Source organism: Balaenoptera musculus, chromosome 2 (assembly GCF_009873245.2).
Source record: "Balaenoptera musculus isolate JJ_BM4_2016_0621 chromosome 2, mBalMus1.pri.v3, whole genome shotgun sequence".
Lineage (NCBI taxonomy): Eukaryota > Metazoa > Chordata > Mammalia > Artiodactyla > Balaenopteridae > Balaenoptera > Balaenoptera musculus.
The window spans coordinates 51,636,848-51,659,159 of NC_045786.1; the positions used below are offsets into that span (position 1 = coordinate 51,636,848).

At 45.8% G+C, this 22,312-nt stretch overlaps 1 protein-coding gene across 10 annotated transcripts in view; it reads left to right on the forward strand.

Annotated features, from left to right (window-relative positions):
* The window catches only part of LRRK1 (leucine rich repeat kinase 1), a 117,420-nt gene that overhangs the window by 59,463 nt on the left and 35,645 nt on the right, over positions 1–22,312 (forward strand). For 8 of the 10 annotated variants that reach the window (XM_036843720.1, XM_036843725.1, XM_036843729.1 and 5 more), the window contains exons 7-15: positions 7,759–8,012; positions 9,060–9,187; positions 9,279–9,442; positions 10,278–10,415; positions 11,583–11,695; positions 14,311–14,387; positions 19,708–19,837; positions 20,479–20,591; positions 21,021–21,235. In XM_036843720.1, the coding sequence (XP_036699615.1) occupies positions 7,759–8,012; positions 9,060–9,187; positions 9,279–9,442; positions 10,278–10,415; positions 11,583–11,695; positions 14,311–14,387; positions 19,708–19,837; positions 20,479–20,591; positions 21,021–21,235 (1,332 nt within the window). The remainder of the gene's footprint in view (positions 1–7,758; positions 8,013–9,059; positions 9,188–9,278; positions 9,443–10,277; positions 10,416–11,582; positions 11,696–14,310; positions 14,388–19,707; positions 19,838–20,478; positions 20,592–21,020; positions 21,236–22,312) is intronic. The other 2 variants (XM_036843722.1, XM_036843723.1) reach the window with 1 other exon arrangement.

Here is a 22,312-nt window from a genome sequence, read left to right on the forward strand (position 1 = left end):
TTTCCCACCTTTTTATTATGTTTCTAATCTGCTTATCTTAAGAGACATCCTTCTAGCTTTCAAGACTCTCTGCTTCTTTCATTTCCTTTCTTAATCTGTGGGCTTCTGTTGATGGAAAGTTCCGGATTCTCAGGTCTTGACTTCTCCAATTGTCATTTGACTTGTTACCATCTGTATCAGTGCCACCGTAACAAAGTACCAAACACTGGTTGGCTTAAAATAACCGGAATGTATTGTCTCGAGTTCTGGAGGCTGGAGTCTGACATCAGGGTGTTGGCAGGGCCGTGCTCCCTGTCACAGCTCCAGCGGAGGACCCCTCCCTGCCGCCTCCTAGTGTCTGGTGGTTGCTGGCAGTCCTCAGTGTTCATTGGCTTGTAGACCCATCACTCCAGCCACATGCCATCCTCCCCGTGTCTTCTCATCATCTTCCCTCTGCACACGTCTGCCTCTGTGTCTAATCTCCCCTTTCCATAAGGACACCATTCATACTGGATGAGGGCCCACCCTAATGACCTCATTTTAACTTGATTACCTCTATAAAGACCCTATTTCCAAATAAGCTCAAATAAGCTTTTTCTCAGGTACTAGGGATTCAACATATCTTTTTCAGGGACACAGTTCAGACCATGACACCATCCTTGTGGCTGTCGCTCCATTGCCCTTGGCCTGGTTCGCCCGCCGTGGCCACCTCACGTGCACAGGTAGATAGCCAGTCAAGGTCCAGGCTCCTTCTCATCCTTTCACTTTCAATGCCCCCTCCCTCCTGAGAGACTGTCCCTGCCAGGGTGCAGGTCCTTGAGCAGTAGGCGTTTGGAAGCCTTGCATGGGGGGTTCTCCAGGGCCGAGGATGTGGGGCATAGTCCTCGTTTGCCATGGCCCTCACCTGCACAGGAAGACTGGGCCAGAGTTACTGTCTCCAGCGTGCTGATCCCCTGTCCAGCTGACTCCACCTCACTTAGAGCCTCCTCTGACAGTCTGGGCTCCCGAAAGACACTTGGAGGCTTGAAATTTACCCCAACTTGTTGGCATTCATGCACAGATCCCCTTCTGCACAGTCACTGACATCACTCAGGTGGCCTGGGATATGTCTTCAGATTCTGCGACTGGCTCTGCTGCTCTGAGCACCTTCATTTTTAGAGTTTCTTTTGGCTTGTTCTTCAGACCTTTTAGTGAGTCTGTTCCTTTCAGATTAGACCTGTTGGTTTTGCACTCCTCCGGCTGTCTGGTGCCCTGACTGTTCCTTCACATGTCAGAAGGTGGCTCTTGTCTTCCTGGCTGGTTCAACAAGGAACCACCACCCAGGAATCTGCTTACCCACAAAAAGAAAGTTTTGGGTTTTATGTAGGCCAAGGGTTCATGAATACATTTTAGAACATTCTATGTATTTCTCCGCCATTTTAACACGTGTGTCTTGACTGGAAAGACTAATTCTACTGACTGCCTTTTTTGTGTCATGCTGTACTGTCATTGAGCTCTCGTCTGTCCCCTCAAGGGACAGTGAGATGGGAACACAGGGAGAAGAGATGCAGATTCTGCTTTGTGGGCTCAGTAGAGACCTAGTAAGGAGGCAGTGTTGGAACTTGCTCTTGTGAGTTCTCAAAATTGCAGAGGCATCCCCCCCACCAGCATTGGGGCAGAGAACCCTTCTCTGTTTCTGCTCAGGGGCCAGTTGCCAGCCCCACAGTTCTCAAGGTTAAAGCCAGCCTAAAAACATTGTCAATTTCAGCCCTTCATGAACAATTATATTCCTCAACCATAAGGGTTGCACTGACATAAAAGCATGAGAGATGTCATTGTAGTCCACTGGCTCATTCACTGTGATATTTTTGTATGGAAGCTTCAGGCAGCATTATATAAAGGCAGGTAATTGCCCTCCTGGACCACAGCTTCCATCGCAGGACAAGGAGACCTTCTTATGCAGAGGTAAACCCAAACATCACTTTCTGTAATGAGCCAAGTGCCCTAGTCCTTCTTGAACTGGTCCTGGTCACCACCACTGCCTTGGAAAGCAAGTTTCTTAAGTCATCGTACAGTGTCTTCTGGGAGAGCAGTACTTCCTTCTGTTTGGCCCAAAATTGAAAGGGCTCATGCTTAAGGACCAACATGAGCATATTCTCTGTTTCCTCTGGAGAGATGTGCCTTAACCATGGCATTGTTGAATTTTGGGGATCTCCACAGCCAGCTGTCTTTGATTTTGCAGTTCAGTGTGCATGGATTTAATTATACAATTGCTGGTTTCTCCCCCTCAGAACCTGGTTTATTGTGATCCTGCCCGGACTAAACATAAATAAGTAATGAGGGCTTGCCCAGCTACATTTCCATGTCAGGTGTACTGTGCATCCTTTCTCCTTCCTTCTTCCCCTCTGCCACTTTGGAAAAACTTGCGCACCCTATAATGTTCGTGCACCAAAAGGAAAGTAACTTGTATAAGTGAAAGTTTTCAGACTAACCCAAGACCAGGTACAAATCCTACATGTTTTTCCAACCGCCATCCAACCCAGAAGTCTTTTCACAAGCATGTCTGAATTCTGAGTGTGTCATCATGTTTTCTGACTTCTTGCTTTTTACTACCTCTCCCTGGGCTTGAGTTTCACAAATTTCAACCCTGCAGAAACTCTGGTGGATGTAACGCCTAGAAAGAGCTCAGTTTTAGGAACTTGCAACATCTGCTTCCTCCTCTTCCTCATGTCTAGAGAATTCAGTGCCACACACAGCCACTCTCTTGTTATTGATGATTTACTTCTGATAAATAGTACCTCCCAAAGAAGCACAGGAGGCTTCCCTGCAGGTGTTCTTTCCTGGCTTTCTGGTCAACATCACATACTCTTAGTCCTTGAAAGGTGACTAGATGCACGTTCAATACACACACGGCTCTTCCCTTCGAGACATAAACTCCCTGAGCCGGTTCCACCTGCAGCATCCATATCTTCAACCCCAGTGCCTGACAGGCTGGCCTGCACTTGGCAGTGCTCAAGTAAATGCTGCTGACTGTGAAGCAAGATGGAATCCTTGTTACCTAATTGGGGGCTGTAACGCAGACACTTACTGGGGGTGAAGAAGGTGGTCCTTGCCCCAGGGCTTTCAGGATTAGTAGGATTTAGATAGGAGGGCGGAGGGCTGTGAACTCCAGGGGAGAGAAAGCAGAGCAAGGAGCACCCTTTCCCCTTTGTCGTGGTGGCAGGACAGGGTGCAAAGGCGGAGGCCAGCCCGCCTGCAGAATCTGGGATCCTTGAGTGACTTCATGACACCCACAATCAAAAGGAGACCAGCTCTCTGGTGAAAACTTGCAAAACTCTCTTAGCTCCAGTCCCACCAACCTTGTGTCTCCTGCAGCCCCAGAGCACCCTGGCAGCCCTTTGGCACATTGGCCAGTCAGGTACTGACAGTAAGTTCACTGTCAGGCCCACACAGCCTTCCTATGAATTCCAGTCCACTTTCTGAGCCCTATGGTTCATTTATGAACAGGCAGTTTCTGTACTTCTGTTGGCAATTTCCCCTTGGTCTTGAATCCTCTGCTCTAGGAGTAGGCCCATTCCCCAGTTTCATCTACCTAGAACAAATTATTAACCCCACCAGCCATCTGCCAACAGGAGCACAGAGGGTGGGCAGAGGTCGTGGGGGAGACAGTGAGACAGAAATTTGGGAAGTGATTGGGGCAGATTGTGGAGGTGTGGGGCTGTCTGGGGAGGGAGTTCAGGTGTTCTGCTGCAGGCGGGCTGGGGCGCAGGAAGGCTGAGGGGTTTGAGTAGACCTTGGTATTTTAGGGTGATCGTTCTGGTTAGAGGTGTTAATAGATGGATTGCTGGTCCCAGTGGCTTGATTCTTTTCAGCACACAAACATTTATTGAGTGCCTGCTGCATGCTAGGCACGGTGCTGAGCTTCACACGCACTCAGACAAAGTGCAGCACTGGAGATGCATGCAGTCCGGGTTCTGGATGGCCACACTGCCTGCTGGGGCAGCGGAGACAGAGATGACCCTTGGGCTGACTTAGTGCAGCACGGAATCCTCAGGCAGGTTCGTATAAGGGGAGTTGAGCCTGATAGCGCCTGTGAAAGTACCCACCTCCACCTCGACTGGCCCAAGGCCCCACATGGGGTTAGTTAAGCAAACACAGGGCTCCAGTCTCCTGAGGCTGAGCCTCTGCTCCTTATGCAGTTCTAGGCTGCAGCTCCAGGGTCAGAGGGCAAGAAGGAAATGCAGGAGGAAGATTGCCATTGTCAGGACAGAACATCTCAGCTGATCCTCCAAAGATGTGCTGCAACTGGTTTATGTCACAATAACAACCTGAATCTTTCCTGTTGTTTTATTTATTTTTGATGGCCCTTAGAGAGTTTTATTTATAGACACCTAAGGTTTGTTATTTAAAACCAAAACCAGCCTCCTTTTCATCTTGCATTTGACTGCCATTTCAGTTCAGGTCCAAACTATTTGATATTGAATGACCAGAATGGCCACACAGGGTAAGTAGAGAAAGTCAGACTGCAATCTCGACACCTTGGATTTATGTCCAGCTGTCTGGCCCTGGACCTGGGGCCTGGATGTGTCTTTGAGAACCCAGGAAGGGGAGGCAGCCAGATCCTTAGAGGGCCTTCTTTGACTTGGCATTGCAAAGACTGGCATGGCTCCTAGATTGGCTGTCATGATTACTCCAAGGCTCTCTGTGGGAAGCCATTGTCCTTCTCAAGAGTATAAGCCAGAAAGAATCCTGGGTCCAGAAGTGACCTAGATATCATCTGGTCCAAGCTGCTCATTTAACAGATTAAAACCAACAATAATAAGGTGAAGGGTGACACAACTATGAATTTTTATGTAAAGATTAGGAAGAAGCCGATGTGACTGGATTCAAGTTGGAGGCATCAGAATGCACTCATGTTAAATATAGGGTTGTGTTGGATCAATGGGCCAAGAAGCAGTGACAACCCAATAGCAATGAGCATACCCAACACCTAGATCTTGGTTTCTAAATACCATTTTCTGTTAAAGGGAATCAGGGCTGGTACTTGGAAAGGACCAGAGGAAACTTGAACATCTTATTTTATCAGGAAGTAAGTGAGTACCCAAAACTGATAGGGATATGTCAGAGGAACACAGAAGTCCCCTTGATGGGACTCCCAGTGGTCAAATTGGGGACTACCTGACCATTGAAAGAAATAATGATAATAATCAATTATAATACTTTGAATTTAAAAAGGATCTGTGAGTCCATAGTAATATTTAAACGGGTGGGGAGGGACATACTTCTGTACAGAAGAATGACAGGTAACAAATGTAGACAGAATGGTAGTTTTAGAAAAATTACCACCTTGTAACCACAAATGTACTAAGTGAGTCAGGCCCTGATCAACAATGGATGCTGAAATCACTGGGTAAACTGATGTAGGAACGTAAAATATTCACAGATAGTCTCAGAATATCACCCTGCAGATTGCTGATTAACCACAAAGAGTAAAATGGAACTTTACAAAGGAGGGATCTGACAGATACCACCTTAACCAAGGGATCAGACCATTAGTGAAATAACCTGACATCAGGTGCCCTCTGGTGGAGTTCAATTGGTAGGACTCAACATTGTCTGAGATTTTTGCCAAAAATGCTTAACTTGAATCTAAACATTAGGAAACAACTCAGTAAATTCAGATTATGGAATATTCTAGAAGACAACTAGAATGACCTGAAAACTTACAATGCCAAAGTTGGAAAAGACATTAAAAGGCATGAGGATTCTTCTAGATTAAAGAAAATAGAGACATGTCAACTAAATGCAATGTGTGATTCTTGATGGGATCCTGGATCAAGATACAAAATAGTTATAAAAGACATTTCTGGGGTATTTGGGAATATTTGAACATGGATTGTGGATTTGATAATGTATTGATTTCATTTCTTGAAAATGATAAATATATGGTTGTCACATAGGAAAATATTCTTGTTCTTCAGAGATATATGTTGGTGTAAAGTGCCATGATAGCTATAATTTACTTTCAAATGACTCAGCAGATAAATGAAAAGTGTGTGTGCTTGTATATGTGTGTAGAGAAAAAGAAGAAAAGGCAGATGTGGCAACATATTAACAATTGGTGAGTCTACAGTGCAGGGTGTATGAATGGGTAATCATGTGTCCTAGTTCAACTTCTCTGAAGTTCTGAAATTTTTCAAAATAGAGAATTATGGGGGAAAACAATAATGACAACAAAAACAGGCCTACACGTCAAGTCTAAAAAAACCCCAAAAAACAAACCAAAACAAAAAACTGAGACTAAAGCTCCATTCTCTTGACCCAAAATCCAGTATACCATCGACTGTCTCTCTTCATCCAGGTGAATGGAGAGAGAGACAGGCAGACAGAGACAGAGCCTCTCATCTACTTGGTTCAAAGACCAGAGCTTTGAGAGGGTGTAGTAGACCGAGCCTTTCCAATCCTGGTAAGTTAGCTAAGGGGGCGACAAAGATAAGGCACATATCGCCACCTTGTGGCCAGATAAGGAAGTCTGTCTGCTGCTGCCAATTTTGAAAGCAAACTTACCCCATGTTTCTGGTGTCTTTCCCAGTTGTTACATTTTCCCATTAGTGAAGAACTAATTTTTGTTTCTCTAATTTTCTGATACGGATTTCCAGCTGCTTTAGAGAAACAAGCCAAAAAGCCGATTTCCTTTCCCAGAAACCTCATTGAGCCCCAAATTCTTTGATGATCAAGAAGAAAGAGAAAAGCCCTGCTCATACACATTTAACCAGATCTCTTTTACCACCATATGCCAGCAAACTGCTGGCCTTTCTGACCCAATCAAATGAGAAAAGCAAAGGAGATTTATTCAGAGCTTTTGGTGGCAAGTGAGTCAGCCACTGTCACTTGCATTTTGTCAGAGGAGTGGGGAAGCTTTATGGTGGATAAAGGAAAGGCTTCAGGTGTGCCCTGACTAGAGGCTATTGACGGGGAAGCTGGAGGCAGCTAACTAGAAAGGGGGCGTCCTACGTGATGGGTTAGGGGGCATATTTGCCTTTCCCTGGTTAGTCTAAGTTGGAAGCAGGGACAAAATTAGGGAAGCTGTCACTTATCAATCAAGTCCTGGACATTTGGGGCCAATTGTTACAGAAGTTATTGTTTAGCTTCCTGGATTGTTACTAGACATTGCAGTGTGGCTTCTGGCAAGTTTGGCTTCCTGGACTCTTTATTATAGATAAGGGGGTTAGTTTCCTGGTAGGTTGCTGCAGGTTGTGGGTCAAAGTTCTCTTTTTTATATATGGTCTGGCCATTGTCTGTATATTCAGTCTCTCACTCTGGAAGCAGCTCATCCACAAAGCACCCAGCGTGGTGTAAGCAGCTGCAGGCGGCAACTACTCTAATCACAGGGAAGAGTGCTGTGAAAGGAAGTGAGAAGACCAGGTTTGGGTCTAAGCCTTCTTCTGCAGTCTGGGGAGGCTGCTCCAAGCTTGGGTGGGCTCCTCTGTACAGAGCAGGGGCCATTCCTGTTGTGTTTCCCCCCTGAGGGTGATAGCCCTCTAAGAGGTGATGCTAAGCCCACATGCTCCCTCTAGAGGCTGGAGAGTGAGTAGCTGTAGCTGGGCAGAGATGACCTTCGGGTTGCAGGTGCAGGAGGGCATAGGTACCTCCTCAGGGCCAACATGGTCCCAACCTCTCGGGACTCTGCTGAGATGAACAGACAGATTCACACTTGAATAAATCATTGCTTTATTTCAAGTCTGCACGAGCCCTGGGCTCATCGCTGGTGTGTGCTTTTCCCCTTTCTCCAATATCCAGGCTCTTCGTGTGAAATGGTCCCACCTCAAGCTGCCCTGGGTGGATCTGGACTGGCTCATTGACATCTCCTGCCAGATCACGGAGCTGGATCTTTCTGCCAACTGCCTGGCATCCCTCCCCTCCATCATCCCCTGGGGACTCATCAACCTCCGGAAGCTGAACCTCTCAGACAACCACCTGGGGGAGCTGCCCAGCGTGAAGTCATCAGACGAAATCATCTGTTCCAGGTGGGCTCCTGCCCTGCAGCCCCTGGGGTGAGCCCTGGCCATCTGAGCCCCAGCTGCCACCACCACCCTCCTCCTGCACTGTCCTCTTCCTGCAGTCATGCTCCCTGATTGTAGTTGTTCTTTTGAAAACAGATTTTCAGCTAAAATAAGAGAAGGAAGTTCTGCCTGCCCTTATGCAAGCTCTTGGGCACAAGGTCCCCACCTCCTTTCCACATGAATGCAGAAAGATCTGTCTAGTAGGGTGGCTTGTCTGGCCCACGTTTCCACTACTCACTGGCAGCCACGCAGGCCTGCTTGCCCGAGGTGCCCAGTCTTGTTCCTGCACACAGGAGTCAGAGGAAAGGGGCTGGTGGAAACAATGGGGCCCAGACAACCCAGCTTTTGGTCCACCTCCCAAGGAAAGTGGGCAGGGCCTCAGAGAAACAGTTAACTTCACAGGACTCTGGCAGCAGCCTGATGGTGTAGGCAGCTCCTGTCTCCTTTTCTGGGAGGCCTTAGGAAGAGGCCCAAGCCTCCTGCTGAGGCTGCATGGGGAGAGGAAGGACCTTACCTTCACTGATGTATTGATGATCATACCTGCAAAGCCTCATTCTATATGGGATTTGAGCTGATTTCAAAAGCTAAGGCTCTAGTTAAGTAAAAAAGAATGTTGGAAAGAGCTTAGGGTCAGCAGTAACTCATGGGAAAGAAGGCTGCACAAAAAATTAAACAAGTGCCACGGAGTGGGGGTCTTTAACCAGGACAGACTTGAGGGTCCAAAAGGTTAAAAGCACTGCTCTCTGGACTTCCAGGAGCTTCCAGGGCACCAGCTTGTTCTGTTATCACATATGTGAGAAAGGTTACATCCCTATTGGTCAATGAGACCAGGAACCACCAAAGAGAGATTTGGTTTTCTTTGTCTACACATGACATAGTGACAGTAATGCAATGAATAAAAATCATATTGCTGTATTTCAATGCACATTCTTTATCCTTGTGCAAGGAGAAAAAGAAACATGTTTACAGAGAAATATGTACCCGTGATGCTTTACCTCTTTCTTCTGATGCCTTGACTTCCTTCTCCCCCAACTACAGGCTACTCGAAATTGATATTTCCAGCAACAAGTTGTCCCACCTCCCACCGGGATTCCTGCATCTCTCAAAACTTCAAAAACTGACAGCTTCAAAAAATTATTTGGAAAAATTGTTTGAAGAAGAAAATGGTATGTTTTAGCATCAGTAACCTGACTTATTTTGTCATTTTCTTCTTGATTGGGCTGTTTTTACAATTCATCCTCTTTTATTTTCCCCTAGCCACGAACTGGATTGGTTTGCGGAAGCTACAGGAACTCGATATTTCTGACAATAAATTGACAGAACTCCCTGCGCTTTTCCTTCATTCTTTCAAGTCACTCAATTGTCTGAACGTCTCCAGAAATAACGTGAAGGTGTTTCCAAATGCCTGGGCCTGCCCCTTGGTTAGTAACCTGCCGAAAATCGTGAAAGGAGCTGTCAGTCCACAACCATGCCAGCCTCACAGAGCTGTGGGTGCGGGGCACACTGCATCCCCTCGGCGGCCACGCAGTGGTGTCCTGTGTTATAGACAAGCATGTTACTCAGCATCCAGCAGCTGAGGGTCTCAGGCAGGTAACTCACCCAAGAGCCAGCGCACCTGGCTCTGGGTTTGAGATTCGCACCGTAACACCCAAGGACTTTCCACAGCTACAGCCTGAACTTCTGGCCCAAGGATGAGTTCTGTCCAAAAGGTGGGGTCGTTCCTTTAGGACAGCTGTAAAATAAGAATAAAGAAGAGAAGAATAGTCTGCATCCATAGTGCTGCCCATTAAATCGTGATTTTGTCTCTTGGGAAGTTTGCTTGTTAAAACAGATGGAACAGCATAAAGAATATTTGTGTTTTATTGCTGTTTTCAATAGCAAATGTGGAAATTCTCCGTCTCTAACATTAACATTTCTAGTTTAAGCATATTTGTGTGGGACATGGGCTCCTCTTCAGAGCACTGTCCTGAATTGTCCCATTATTTCCAAGGACAATGGGCCAGATGTTCTTGAGGGAAGGGAAAGGACCATGAGCCACCTTGGTCTCCCCAGGAAACCATTCCCATCCCTTCCTTGGAGCAAGGACAGGAAAATGGGGCGAGGATAGTCTGTAGCCTCTTAATTAGCTGAATTGTATTTATTACAGAGCCTTATTGTAATGGTCTTGTTTTTAACATTAAATTTGGAAACAGTCTTTATCATAGACACCACGGCATTTAAAAAGCTAATTAATTCTCTTTCTCATCAAATTCCTAGAAATGCTGCAAAGCATCCAAAAATGCCTTGGAGTCTCTACCAGACAAAATGGCTGTGTTTTGGAAGAACCACCTTAAGGATGTGGACTTCTCAGAAAACACACTCAGAGAAGTTCCCCTGGGACTTTTCCAGCTTGATGTAAGTCTAATAGCATCTTATTTCTCATTTTCAGCTTTTGTAAGAAAATCACTCCACATTGCAGTGAAACCTGTGTGCTTCTTCCAAGCTTTCAAGACAAAAAAAGTTGAAAGAAAAGTTTAACTGTCAAAGTCATGCATGGTTGTGTGCAAAGAGACTGAGAGGAAATGTGCAAAATGAAACAGCTCTGGGAGGGTGCAGGATGATGAATTTTTATCCTCCAGAATTTTCTTCAGTGTTGACAGTTGAAGGCACAGCCCAGCAGCCCCTCGGACTGACCTCTGGCTCTGTTCCTTCCCGGCTCCAGGGTGAGCCCACCAGGCCTTCTGGTGTGTGAAGCCCTGGCAGCACGGCAGGGCGGGGCCTTCTTGTCCCTGCCTCCCTCTACGGAAGTGGCAGAACTGGAATTCCCAGATGTGAATTCAGGAAGTGCCTTTTACCAGAGCCGTGTGTGTGTGTGTGTGTGTGTGTGTGTGTGTGTGTGTGTGTGTGTGTGCGCGCGCACGCGCGTGTGTGTCCCACCATGGGGCTGCCTTCTACCTTTAGGTTGTTCACACATCTGTCTGTTTTTCCCACTCCACTGGGAACCTTTGAAAGCAGAGCATGGATCCTATTCACTACTTGGTGCCCAGGGCCAGCCCCAGGTGGGAAATTCTGCATTACTCTGAAGGCATCAGTGTCAAGCCAGCAGAGGGTGCACGACTGGGGCGGGTCACCTTCGGTGTCACGGATGCCACCTGACCCCTGTCCAGGGCATCACCTGGGCCAGCCCAAGGAGGCATCATGCTGTGCCCACCCCCCTCCTGTGGTAACACAGTGGCCTCCAGGACCTTCAGACTCATCCACTATTCCCAGGACAGGTCCACAAATAATTGTCACTCTTAAGAAATCTCAATTCTGAGAAGTACTTAGATTCCATTCTTTCTTGAATAATTGCCTCCCATTGATCTGAAGGGAAGGATCTTCTATTAATTATCCCATCTGCTCTGTTTGCTATAATTTTATGAGTTTTAAGACACTGTGAAGCCCCACACGGTTGGAATCTTTGTGACAGTGAATCAATTATAATCCTTTGGCTTCCCTTTGCCAGGGAACTGACGTTCCCTTCAGGTCTTCTGCCCCTTTGGTATTTGACATCGTCTTTGCTTCTCCCTCCCTCTGTCCCAGGCCCTCATGTTCTTGAAGTTACAGGGAAATCAGCTGGTGGCACTGCCACCTCAAGAGAAGTGGACCTGCAGACAACTCAAAACCCTGGATCTCTCCAGAAATCAATTTGGCAGGTAAGCAGGGGTCTCTGTCCCCAGCAAGTGCTCAAATGTGTGTGTAACCCCAGTCAACAGACCCATGGGATGGTGTCTCTACCAGCCTGCTGAACAGCCATGACAAAGTGCCATAAGCTGGGCGGCTTAAACAACAGGCATTTATTTCTCACAGTTCTGGAGGCTGGAAGTCTGAGGTGGAGGTGGCGGTGGGGTTGGTTTCTCCTGAGGCCTCTCTCCTTGGCATGGGGACAGCTGCCTTCTCCCTGTGTCCTCCCTCTGTGCCTCTGTGCCTGTCTGTGTCCTGATCTCCTCTTCTTTTTTTTTTTAATAACATCTTTATTGGAGTATAATTGCTTTACAGTGGTGTGTTAGTTTCTGCTTTATAACAAAGTGAATCAGTTATACATATACATTTGTTCCCATATCTCTTCCCTCTTGCATCTCCTTCCCTCCCACCCTCCCTATCCCACCCCTCTAGGTGGTCACAAAGCACCGAGCTGATCTCCCTGTGCTATGCGGTTGCTTCCCACTAGCTAGCTATTTTACGTTTGGTAGTGTATATATGTCCATGCCACTCTCTCACTTTGTCACAGCTTACCCTTCCCCCTCTCCATATCCTCAAGTCCATTCTCTAGTAGGTCTGTGTCTTTATTCCCGTCTTGCCACTAGGTTCTTCATGACCTTTTTTTTTTTTCCTTAGATTCCATATATATGTGGTGTTAGCATACTGTATTTGTTTTTCTCTTTCTGACTTACTTCACTCTGTATGACAGACTCTAACTCCATCCACCTCACTACAAATAACTCAATTTCGTTTCTTTTTATGGCTGAGTAATATTCCGTTGTATATATGTGCCACATCTTTATCCATTCATCCGATGATGGACACTTAGGTTGCTTCCATGTCCTGGCTATTGTAAATAGAGCTGCAATGAACATTGTGGTACAGGACTCTTTTTGAATTATGGTTTTCTCAGGGTATATGCCCAGTAGTGGGATTGTTGGGTCGTATGGTAGTTCTATTTTTAGTTTTTTAAAGAACCTCCATACTGTTCTCCATAGTGGCTGTATCAATTTACATTCCCACCAACAGTGCAAGAGTGTTCCCTTTTCTCCACACCCTCTCCAGCATTTATTGTTTCTAGATGTTTTGATGATGGCCATTCTGACCGGTGTGAGATGATATCTCATTGTAGTTTTGATTTGCATTCCTCTAATGATTGTTTGCAGATGACATGATACTATACATAGAGAATCCTAAAGATGCTACCAGAAAACTACTAGAGCTAATCAATGAATTTGGTAATGTAGCAGGATACAAAATTAATGCACAGAAATCTCTTGCATACCTGTACACTAATGCTGAAAAATCTGAAAGGGAAATTAAGAAAACACTCCCATTTACCATTGCAACAAAAAGAATAAAATATCTAGGAATAAACCTACCTAAGGAGACAAAAGACCTGTATGCCAAAAATTATGACACTGATGAAAGAAATTAAAGATGATACAAATAGATGGAGAGATATAGCATGTTCTTGGATTGGAAGAATCAACATTGTGAAAATGACTCTACTACCCAAAGCAATCTACAGATTCAATGCAATCCCTATCAAACTACCACTGGCATTTTTCACGGAACTAGAACAAAAAATTTGACAATTTGTATGGAAACACAAAAGACCCCAAATAGCCAAAGCAATCTTGAGAACAAAAAATGGAGCTGGAGGAATCAGGCTCCCTGACTTCAGACTCTACTACAAAGCTACAGTCATCAAGACAGTATGGTACTGGCACAAAAACAGAAATATAGATCAATGGAACAAGATAGAAAGCCCAGAGATAAACCCACACACATATGGTCACCTTATCTTTGATAAAGGAGGATCCTCTTCTTATAAGGACACCTGTCAGATTGGATCAGGGCCCATTCTCATGACCTCATTTTAACTTGATCACCTCTTTAAAGGCCTATCTCCAGATACAGTCACATTCTGAGGGGCTGGGGGTTAGGACTTCAACATATGAATGGGGGGGACACAATTCAGCCCAAAACAGTGTCCTCCCATTTCTAATTTTTAAAGGATCCTGGAGAATCTCCTCATTTTTGCCTCACCTATCATTCTGTTCAAAAGTTTTTGCCAGTCACTAACCAATGTGTATAGAGATTGAATAAAAAGTACCCTCCAAGGTCTTCTAATTAAAGGGGAAAATCTGGGGATGAGCCCTGCTGGTCCTTGGGGCCCTGAAGGCCAGCCTTCCTGGTTCACTTGCTGAAGACCACTTCTGCAACATCTCAGTGGAACTTATACTCCTAAGAGAACTCCCTCAGTGAACAGCGTGAAGTAACAGCCACTGATATGGGCATTCCTGCCAGGCACAGAAATGCTAGCACCTGCCTGAGATGGAAAAGCTCAGGAGTGGAAACCACCAGTCCTGCCAGCTTGCTTTTTTCCGAAAAGACTTCTGAGCACAACTTGTGCTGTTCATGCTTACACATCAGCTGCAGGGGCCCCCAACACCCTGCCGATGGAATTTTCTCCCTTCTCTATGTGTGGCATTGTACAGTCACAGCCAAAATAGAAATGTCTTTGCCATGCTTTCCTCAAATTTTGACTTTTTTCTCCCTGCAGAAATGAAGATGTACTTAAAACAAAGCGAATTTCCTTTTTTACCACCAGAGGCCGCCAGCGTTCCGGGACAGAGGCAGGTGTGTGTGTTGCTGCTGGGAGATGAGACAGCTGGGCCAGGCCCTGCACCTGCTCCCCTACAGGGGGATGGCCCTCCTGTTGGGCTTTCCCTTGCAGTGCCCTGTGGGAATGCCAGAGATGCCCATGCTTGACTCAGAACCCTGGGAGTACCTGTGCCCATGGCACAGGTGCAGGATGGCCTGCAAGTGTCCTGAAACCCCCTTTCCTGTTTGCAGCCAGTAAGACTAGTAGCTACTGTGTGTGGATGGCCTGCAGGGTGTGAGAACTGCCCTAGATACCTTACATGTGTCAGTCTTTCTTTAACCATCACGTGACGTATGGGTTGTGGTTTTCCATTTTGCAGATGAGAAAACTAAGCCTCCAGAGTGTCTTCAATTCAGGCTTCCCTAGCAAAGTACCACTGACTGCATAGCTTAAACAACAGAAATATATTTTCTCACTTTTCTGGAGGCTGGAAGTCCAAGATCAGGGTGCGTCAGTTTCTGGTGAGGGCCCTCCTTCTGGCTTGCAGACAGCTGCCTTCTTGCTGTGTTCTCATGTGGCAGAGAGAGAGAGATAGAGAGCCCTCTGGTATCTCTTCTTATAAGGACACTAACCCCATCATGGAGACCCCACCCTCATGACCTTGTCTAAACTTGATCACCTCCCAAAGACTTCATCTCCTAAACTATCACATTGTGTGTCAGGGCTTCCACATATGGATTTGAGGGGACACAATTCAGTCTGCAGCACAAGGGTTGACTGATGTGGTCACATGGCTACTGAGTGCAAGAGCCAGGTCTCAGCCAGCACTGTGGAATCCAGCACTGGGGCCCGGGGGCAGTACTATGAAGTCCTTACTGCCACACTATGGCATCTTGTGAGGTCCACATGGGAACACAGCCACTCTTGGCCCTGCAGGCTGTCCTGGCTGGGCTGAGATTCTGGAGGAGCTTGAAGTCTTCCTCCAAACTCATTAGAAACAGAACTTTTCCTAGAGTGTTTGTATGGTCACACAACAAGGCCAGTTCAGCGGAGAATGTTTCTAGGAAAACAGTTCTTTTTGTTCATTATCTTCTGTAAGGTACAGGGGGAGATGTGGACCTGTCCCTCAAGTTCAATCACCAGCCCCCTTTTTTAATCTGAAAACCAGGAGTTCTAAAGCCATCAACACTCACAGATATATCCCTCTAGATACTGTCCCATAGAACTGGAACCAATATTTAGGTTGTTTTAAGTGTAATATAACTTTTTTCTTCAGCTTGATCAATCTATATTGACAAGTGCTCTTTGAGTATAGATGGTGTGAGATGGGGATAAGAAATGCCACAGAGGCCAAGACACATTTGCAGGAGGTGAACTAAGTAGTCTGCCTACCTGTTGCCCTTTTTTGATGAACTACTGTATACATATGATATGCATACATCAGTCATGTAAGAGTGTTTTTACGTAGGATTGAAAAAGTAACACATCATCAGTGGAACAGAGTCCAAAAATAGACCTAATATAGGAATTTAATATATGATAAAGGTGGCCTTTCAATTTAGTGGGAAAAAGAACGTTTTATTGTTTCAATAAATAGTGCTGGTATAACTGCTTGTCCAGCTGAAAGGGGGGAAAGCACAGCACTAGATGCCCTACCTTACATCAGTTACAAACATCTCCATGCGGATGTTAGCTTGAAGCATAAAAGAAAGATAACATTTAAGAGAATAAATGTATAATTTGGGAAGACCTTTAAAAGCTAGGTGGGAAATCCAGAAGTCATTAAAAAAAGAGCAAAATCTTGGGTGTTGTAAAAATGGAAAATCTTTGTTCAGTAAAAGGCATCATAAACAAAGTCATAATGCAAACAGACTGAGAGGAAATATTTGCAACAAAAATTGTTGCAACATAAATTGGCTTCAGTCCCTAATATACAAAGATGGCCTACAAATTGATTTTTTTTTTTTTAAGTCAACCAAATAGGCAGAAACTGGGCGATGAATATCAACAGTTCACAGGAAAGGAAGTCGAGATGGCCCAGAAAGAAAGGAAAGGCCCTTAACCTTGCTACTAGGGAAATGCAATTTGGAATTTCATAACTGATCCTTTTCAAAACAAAGGGCCTTAAGACTTTGTAAATTGAGTCCAGACACAGGGATTTCACTTGGAAGGAAGGAGAAGCAAACACTTTTTTCTCATGGATGCCCAAACAGGAGGGTAGGCACGAAAAGAGCTGCTAGTATGGATCTCGGCCACACTTCCACCGCTGTGGGTCAAGCCTCAGGGGTTGCAGTTGACTAGAAAGGTGTCTCCAGTCTAGAAATGCAGAGCATAGAGATGTGCACAAGGAGGTGCGCCCAGCACCCTGCGGGACCAGCCACTTTCTCTCGAAACTGCCAGAGTTCAAGGCCAGAGGCACACAGTGAAAAGTGGGACAGAAACATGTACCTGTGTTCTGGAGGCCCTGCTGGTGGCCCGCAGGAATGTGTCTGGAGCTAGGGGAGGGGGCCACACCTCTGGGAGTTTCCCTGGCAGAGATGGATGGTGCTATGCTGTTGGCACATGACAAAAGCCTCTTGATTTTTTCAATTTCGAGTAGAAAGTTGAGGCCCACACCTGGTGAAAAGGAGAGACCCACTGCAAACGCTTTTCCTCAGCAGGGTTATTCTCTCAGGCTGTTGACCTCGGGTAAGGGATTAATCTATACTTGTTTGCATATGGATAGTAAAACTCCAGGTAGATTTATGTACATTCAAGTAGTCATGTTGGCACAGTGGCCTTGTCCAAAAATAATTTGGACAGCCATTTTTACAGTAAAATTCAGACCAGCCGAGTCATAAATAGCTTATGAATAAATAATTACGGCTCATAAATACCTTGAGCTGTGCTCTGCCCAGCCCAGTTTCCAGAGTTTCCATTCTGGGCCAGGAGGTCTGTGTCAGGTGTTGCCTCTGTTCGCAGTATAGGTCCTTTATTCCATCCGTCCATTACTTAAAGAGGCTTCATAAACACCAAGGTGAAACTTTAAAATTGGAAAACACAGAAGCCATGTGTTCAGAACATGTTCTCTGGGAAGAAAGTGAGCCTTTCTTATTCTTGATGTTCTTTCCATGGGAATTAGGGCTGAAGTTGATCATTCTTTTTCACTGAAAAAAAAAAAGAAGTCTTTTTGAACATTTTTCTTGTAGAACAAGGACTAGTACAAAGCTGTCTTTAAAAGTCTGTTACACATTTATTTCCATAGGGGCCATTCGCGTGGCACTAGCTGGGCAAATTTTCCAGGTGCCAGTATCTGTATTCCGTTATCATCTTGCCCAGAACATTCTCTGATGCCAGGTTACCCCATTACCATTGAGACTGCAGCTACATGTGTGGAGAAAAGCCAGAGTTAAGGGAGGAGCTGTGATCAAGGGCAGAGGAACATCGTTTCAGCCCTGCAAAGGAATTCTAGCTTCTCTATCTCATGTGTCTGGCAGAGAACCGACTGAGAGGGCTTTGAGGCAGTTGTTTTACCTTGAATTTGAGCTGAAAGGGACCCTCAGGGGTGTGCTCTCCCTGCCTTAGGAGAAAGGAGAAGGCACTTCAGAGATTCTGCTGCAGTCCAACCCTCTGATTCCCATTGGTTTCCAAGCTCTCCCCACATTCTTTCTCAACTCACACACTCTGGTGCCATGGAAACAGCAAATTTGGTGTGATTTTAATAGTAATCTCATAATTAGCTTAATTAATGAAATTACTTAAATATACTAGAGAGTTGACTTGTTTTTCAGAGAATGCCATCCTAGGAAGCATAAAAACCAAGCCCACATTATTATTTTTCAGTTAACTAGCTTTTTTAATTGAAGAAGTAATACATGTATATGGTAAACAAAATTTCTGAACTGCACCAAAGGGCATGGAGTGAATATTCAGTCTCCTAGTGTTACCAAAACAAACTCAGGTCCACTCACCCACATGCAGTAAAGCCAATCTACTGACACCAGGTTGTAGTGAAGGAAAAGTGCAGTGTTTATTGGAGGCACCAAGCAAGGAGTCGAGGCAGCTAGTGCTCAAAAGGCCTGAGCTCCCCAAAGGCTTTCAAGGAAAGGTTTCTAAAGACAGGGTGAGGGAGGGGGATTATGGGGTGTGTGATCAGCTAGTGGACATTCTCCTGATTGGTTGGTGGTGAGGTAATCGGGAGTCAACCTCATCAACCTTCTGGTTCCAACCGGTCTGGGGACTATGTGCTTGTGGGCAGCATACAGTTAACTTCTTCCACCTGGTGGGGGATTCAGTATCTGCAAAACAGCTCAAAGGACATGGCTCAGAATATTATCTATAGCTCTTGAGGAGGAACTAAAGATCCTTGACTTTGTCTAATAGCTAAACTATTATTTTGTCTTGCTTGACTGTTTTCCTTTCTTTCTGCATTTTCTCAACTTCTCTGATGAAATGTACTCTTTGGAACTTGGGGAAGCCTAGGAGGCTACAATTTTTCCACCGACAAGAGGCAGGAGGAGGACATGGGGTTCAGAGGGACTGTTCTGGGAAGGCCCCATAGGGTCCTGCTCCATTACACTAGTAATTCCCTTCTCCAGAGAAAACTATGGAATTTCATGTGTCTGTGGTAGCAACTGTGTTTGTGTCTGACATACATTATAACATATACACCACATATGTGTATCTGTGGTGTGTATACACATGCCTATAACAGCATGTAATGTATACATATGGGTGTGCATGTGTGGTATGTGTACACATGCTTATAACACCTTATAACATATGTGCATGCACATAACTTCATGTGACATATGTATGCATGTGTGCATTGTGGTATGTGCACATAACATCATATAGCATACATATGTGCATTGTAATGTGTAGGCACACATGCATATAACATACCTAAATTCATGGGAGGGTGTTTGCTCTCATGTTTGCATATGTTTTGTGGTACACAAGTTAAGCCTTCTAGATACCTAATTCCACACCTTGCTTTTTTGATTTACCAATAGCTCTTGAGTATCTCTTCATACCCATACATGTAGACCTGCCCTGTGCTTTGTAATAGTTGTATATAATCCCATTACTCGTTTAACCAAGTCCCTGTGGGTGGACATATAAGCTGTCTTCTACCTTTGCTGTTACAAAGTGTGCCATTGAGTGTGCTTGTTCTCACATCTTTGCCATACATGCCAGGATGTCTGTAGGACTGTTTCCTAGAATTAGAATCCCTGGGTCCATGAGATGAGCACCTTATTCTGATAAACTTGTCAAAAGTGCCCTCCAGAGGTTGTACCAGTTTATACACCTCCAACACTGTGATGGTCCAGAATTATTTTCAAATGTACAGTCTGCTTTGCCATTTCTTTGCAGCATGTGTGCTGGAATTTCCTGCCTTCCTAAGTGAGTCTTTGGAAGTCCTTTGTCTGAATGACAACCACCTGGATGCAGTCCCACCCTCGGTTTGCCTACTGAAGAGCTTATCAGAACTCTACTTGGGAAAGTAAGTACACAGCCAGAGCAGTTGCACTGGCTCTTCTGGCCCAGGGAAGCAGAATGTCCTTGTGTAAACCACATGAGGACACGGAAGCCAGGGAGAAATAATCCACCTATGTACCAAGAAGCAGCAGTTGGATTTTCAGAGCCAGGCTTAGTCAAAGAGGCGAGGGAAGGGAAGGCAGAGGTAGTGATGCAATGATGCCTTCTTTGCTATTTCACTCATTTATAATGAGAAGAACTCCTCAATCATCCATCCTTTCATTTACTAAGTACCTACTGCCAAGCATTGCTGGGGGATTCAGACAGTGTGCAAAACTTGATGAAAATATAAAATAATTCAGGTTACATTGCCTTGTCAAGAAGAGGTAGTGATCATCCTTAGGATAGTGTAAATGATAGAAGAGATGGGAAAGTTGGGGGAGGGGACCCTGTTCTAAGCCATGGGGATTTGCAGAAGACAGAGCTGCCATTTGTACCACTGGCTTCCCAGGGAGAAAGGCTTTGGAATTTGTATTTAAATGGAACATTTGAAATCAGGGCCCAAGATGTTGGGCTTGGGGTACAGACTGTCAGTGGCCCCCACAGGCCCCAGAGGCTGATGGGCTGCTGTGTGTGTGTTCTTCCATGGTGTGTGTGTGCCCTCAGCAATCCTGGCCTCCGAGAGCTCCCTCCTGAGCTGGGGCAGCTGGGCAACCTCTGGCAGTTGGACACTGAAGACCTGAACGTCAACAATGTGCCTGCAGAGATTAGAAAAGAAGGTAGGGCTTCCTCAGCGTCACCCCCTTGAAAAGGCACTCAAGTCCAGTTGTTAAGGACCTGGGGTGGAAACAGCTGGGGGACCTATGGAGCCCACCTCTGGCTCCCGTGTTTGGGAAGATGCTGTAAAGTTATCCAGAAATCAATGGTTGCTGTGGACCGTTGTATTGCAATTGACCATGTGATCAAACTATCTATGACCTGTAGGAGCAAGGATGCTGTCTTTAGATCCTTGACTTTTAGACTTCACTTTTGGGGTGATTCATATCATGCCTTCCCTCCATAGACCCAATAGTCTTCTCAACTCACCCAATTAGAACACACAGAAAGTGTTCCTTCCAGACAGGACTTTGTTTCTCAAGAGATGTGAGCATGTTCCCACCTATATGTCAGCAGCAGCATCCACTCTCCCCAACTGTGATTTTGCACAGGCCCCAAAGCAGTGCTGTCTTATCTGCGTGCTCAGCTGCGGAAAGCGGAGAAGTGTAAGCAGATGAAGATGATCATCGTGGGTCCTCCGCGTCAGGGCAAGTCCACCCTCCTGGAGATCTTACAGACGGGGAGGGCCCCCCAGGTGGTGCACAGCGAGGCCACCATCAGGACCACCAAGTGGGAGCTCCAGAGGCCGGCTGGCTCGAGAGCCAAGGTCAAGGATGGTTGGCGTGCAGAGTCCCTGTGGGAGGGAGGTTGCTTCCAGGGCCCCTTCTCCCTCCTCTCCAGAGAGCCCAGGATTTTCTCAGCCTGGTATCTGAGGCCCAGGATATTTGCAGGGGTCACTGTGTGTGTTTCAAACCAGCTCCTGCCAAGGGCAGTGAATAATTTCTTAACGTGTCCTTGTAGTTTTTCTGTTATAGCTAAGCTGAGGTTCCAGGCCAGTGTTTCTTAACCCTGGCTGACAGTTAGACTGCTTTGATGAGATTTTAAAGACAGCAGTGTCCAGGCCCCAAAGACTGTGATTCAAATGGCCTGGGACGGGACCCCTCCCCAGGGCTGAGAATGAACTACTGCTGTAGGAGTGAGGTATACTAATACCTGCCCCTAACAGGAAGGCTGAGAAGGCAGCCCCGGCATGAATGCACTGTCCTCCTCAAAACCTGCTTTCACCCCAAGTTCTGAAAGGTCTAGTTTCTAAGCCCTATTTAAAATGAGTCCTTCAATGAACCTATTAATCATCCTGTTTTTCATTCAGTATGAGACAAATGAAAATTGTCTTGCACTTGAATCAGAGAAAAGAGCCTGTGGAATATTGGTGGGGTGGACTATAGCACAGGTCTGAGTTATTTCTCCTGGCACAGGAGGTGAATACACACCAATGATGCCTCCCTTACCTGTTGCCGTATTTGTGGGTACACGTAGCCACACAGGGATACAGGTGCAAGGAGGCTATTTGTGGAAAACTCAGCGACCTTGAGGCCAGAGGCTGCATGATTTTCCCCACAGCCCCCAGCACAGGGCCAGCTAGAGATCAGTTTTATTGCAGAGTCTTTCACACAAAATCACTTGAAGTCAGGGAAATCCAATTCGAGTCATGAAGCATTTAAGCTGAATGTATATTTTAATATGGACTCAGAAACTAGTTCTCTAGAGAATGGAGATCTGCCCATTAGGGCCAGATAATTAACACCAGCCCTGCCCCCTTCCCCAGAACACCCCAGGAGTGAACCTAGCATGTCCAGAGGTTCTCGAAAGTAACCAGAATCTGGATTCTCTCCTGCTTTTTTAA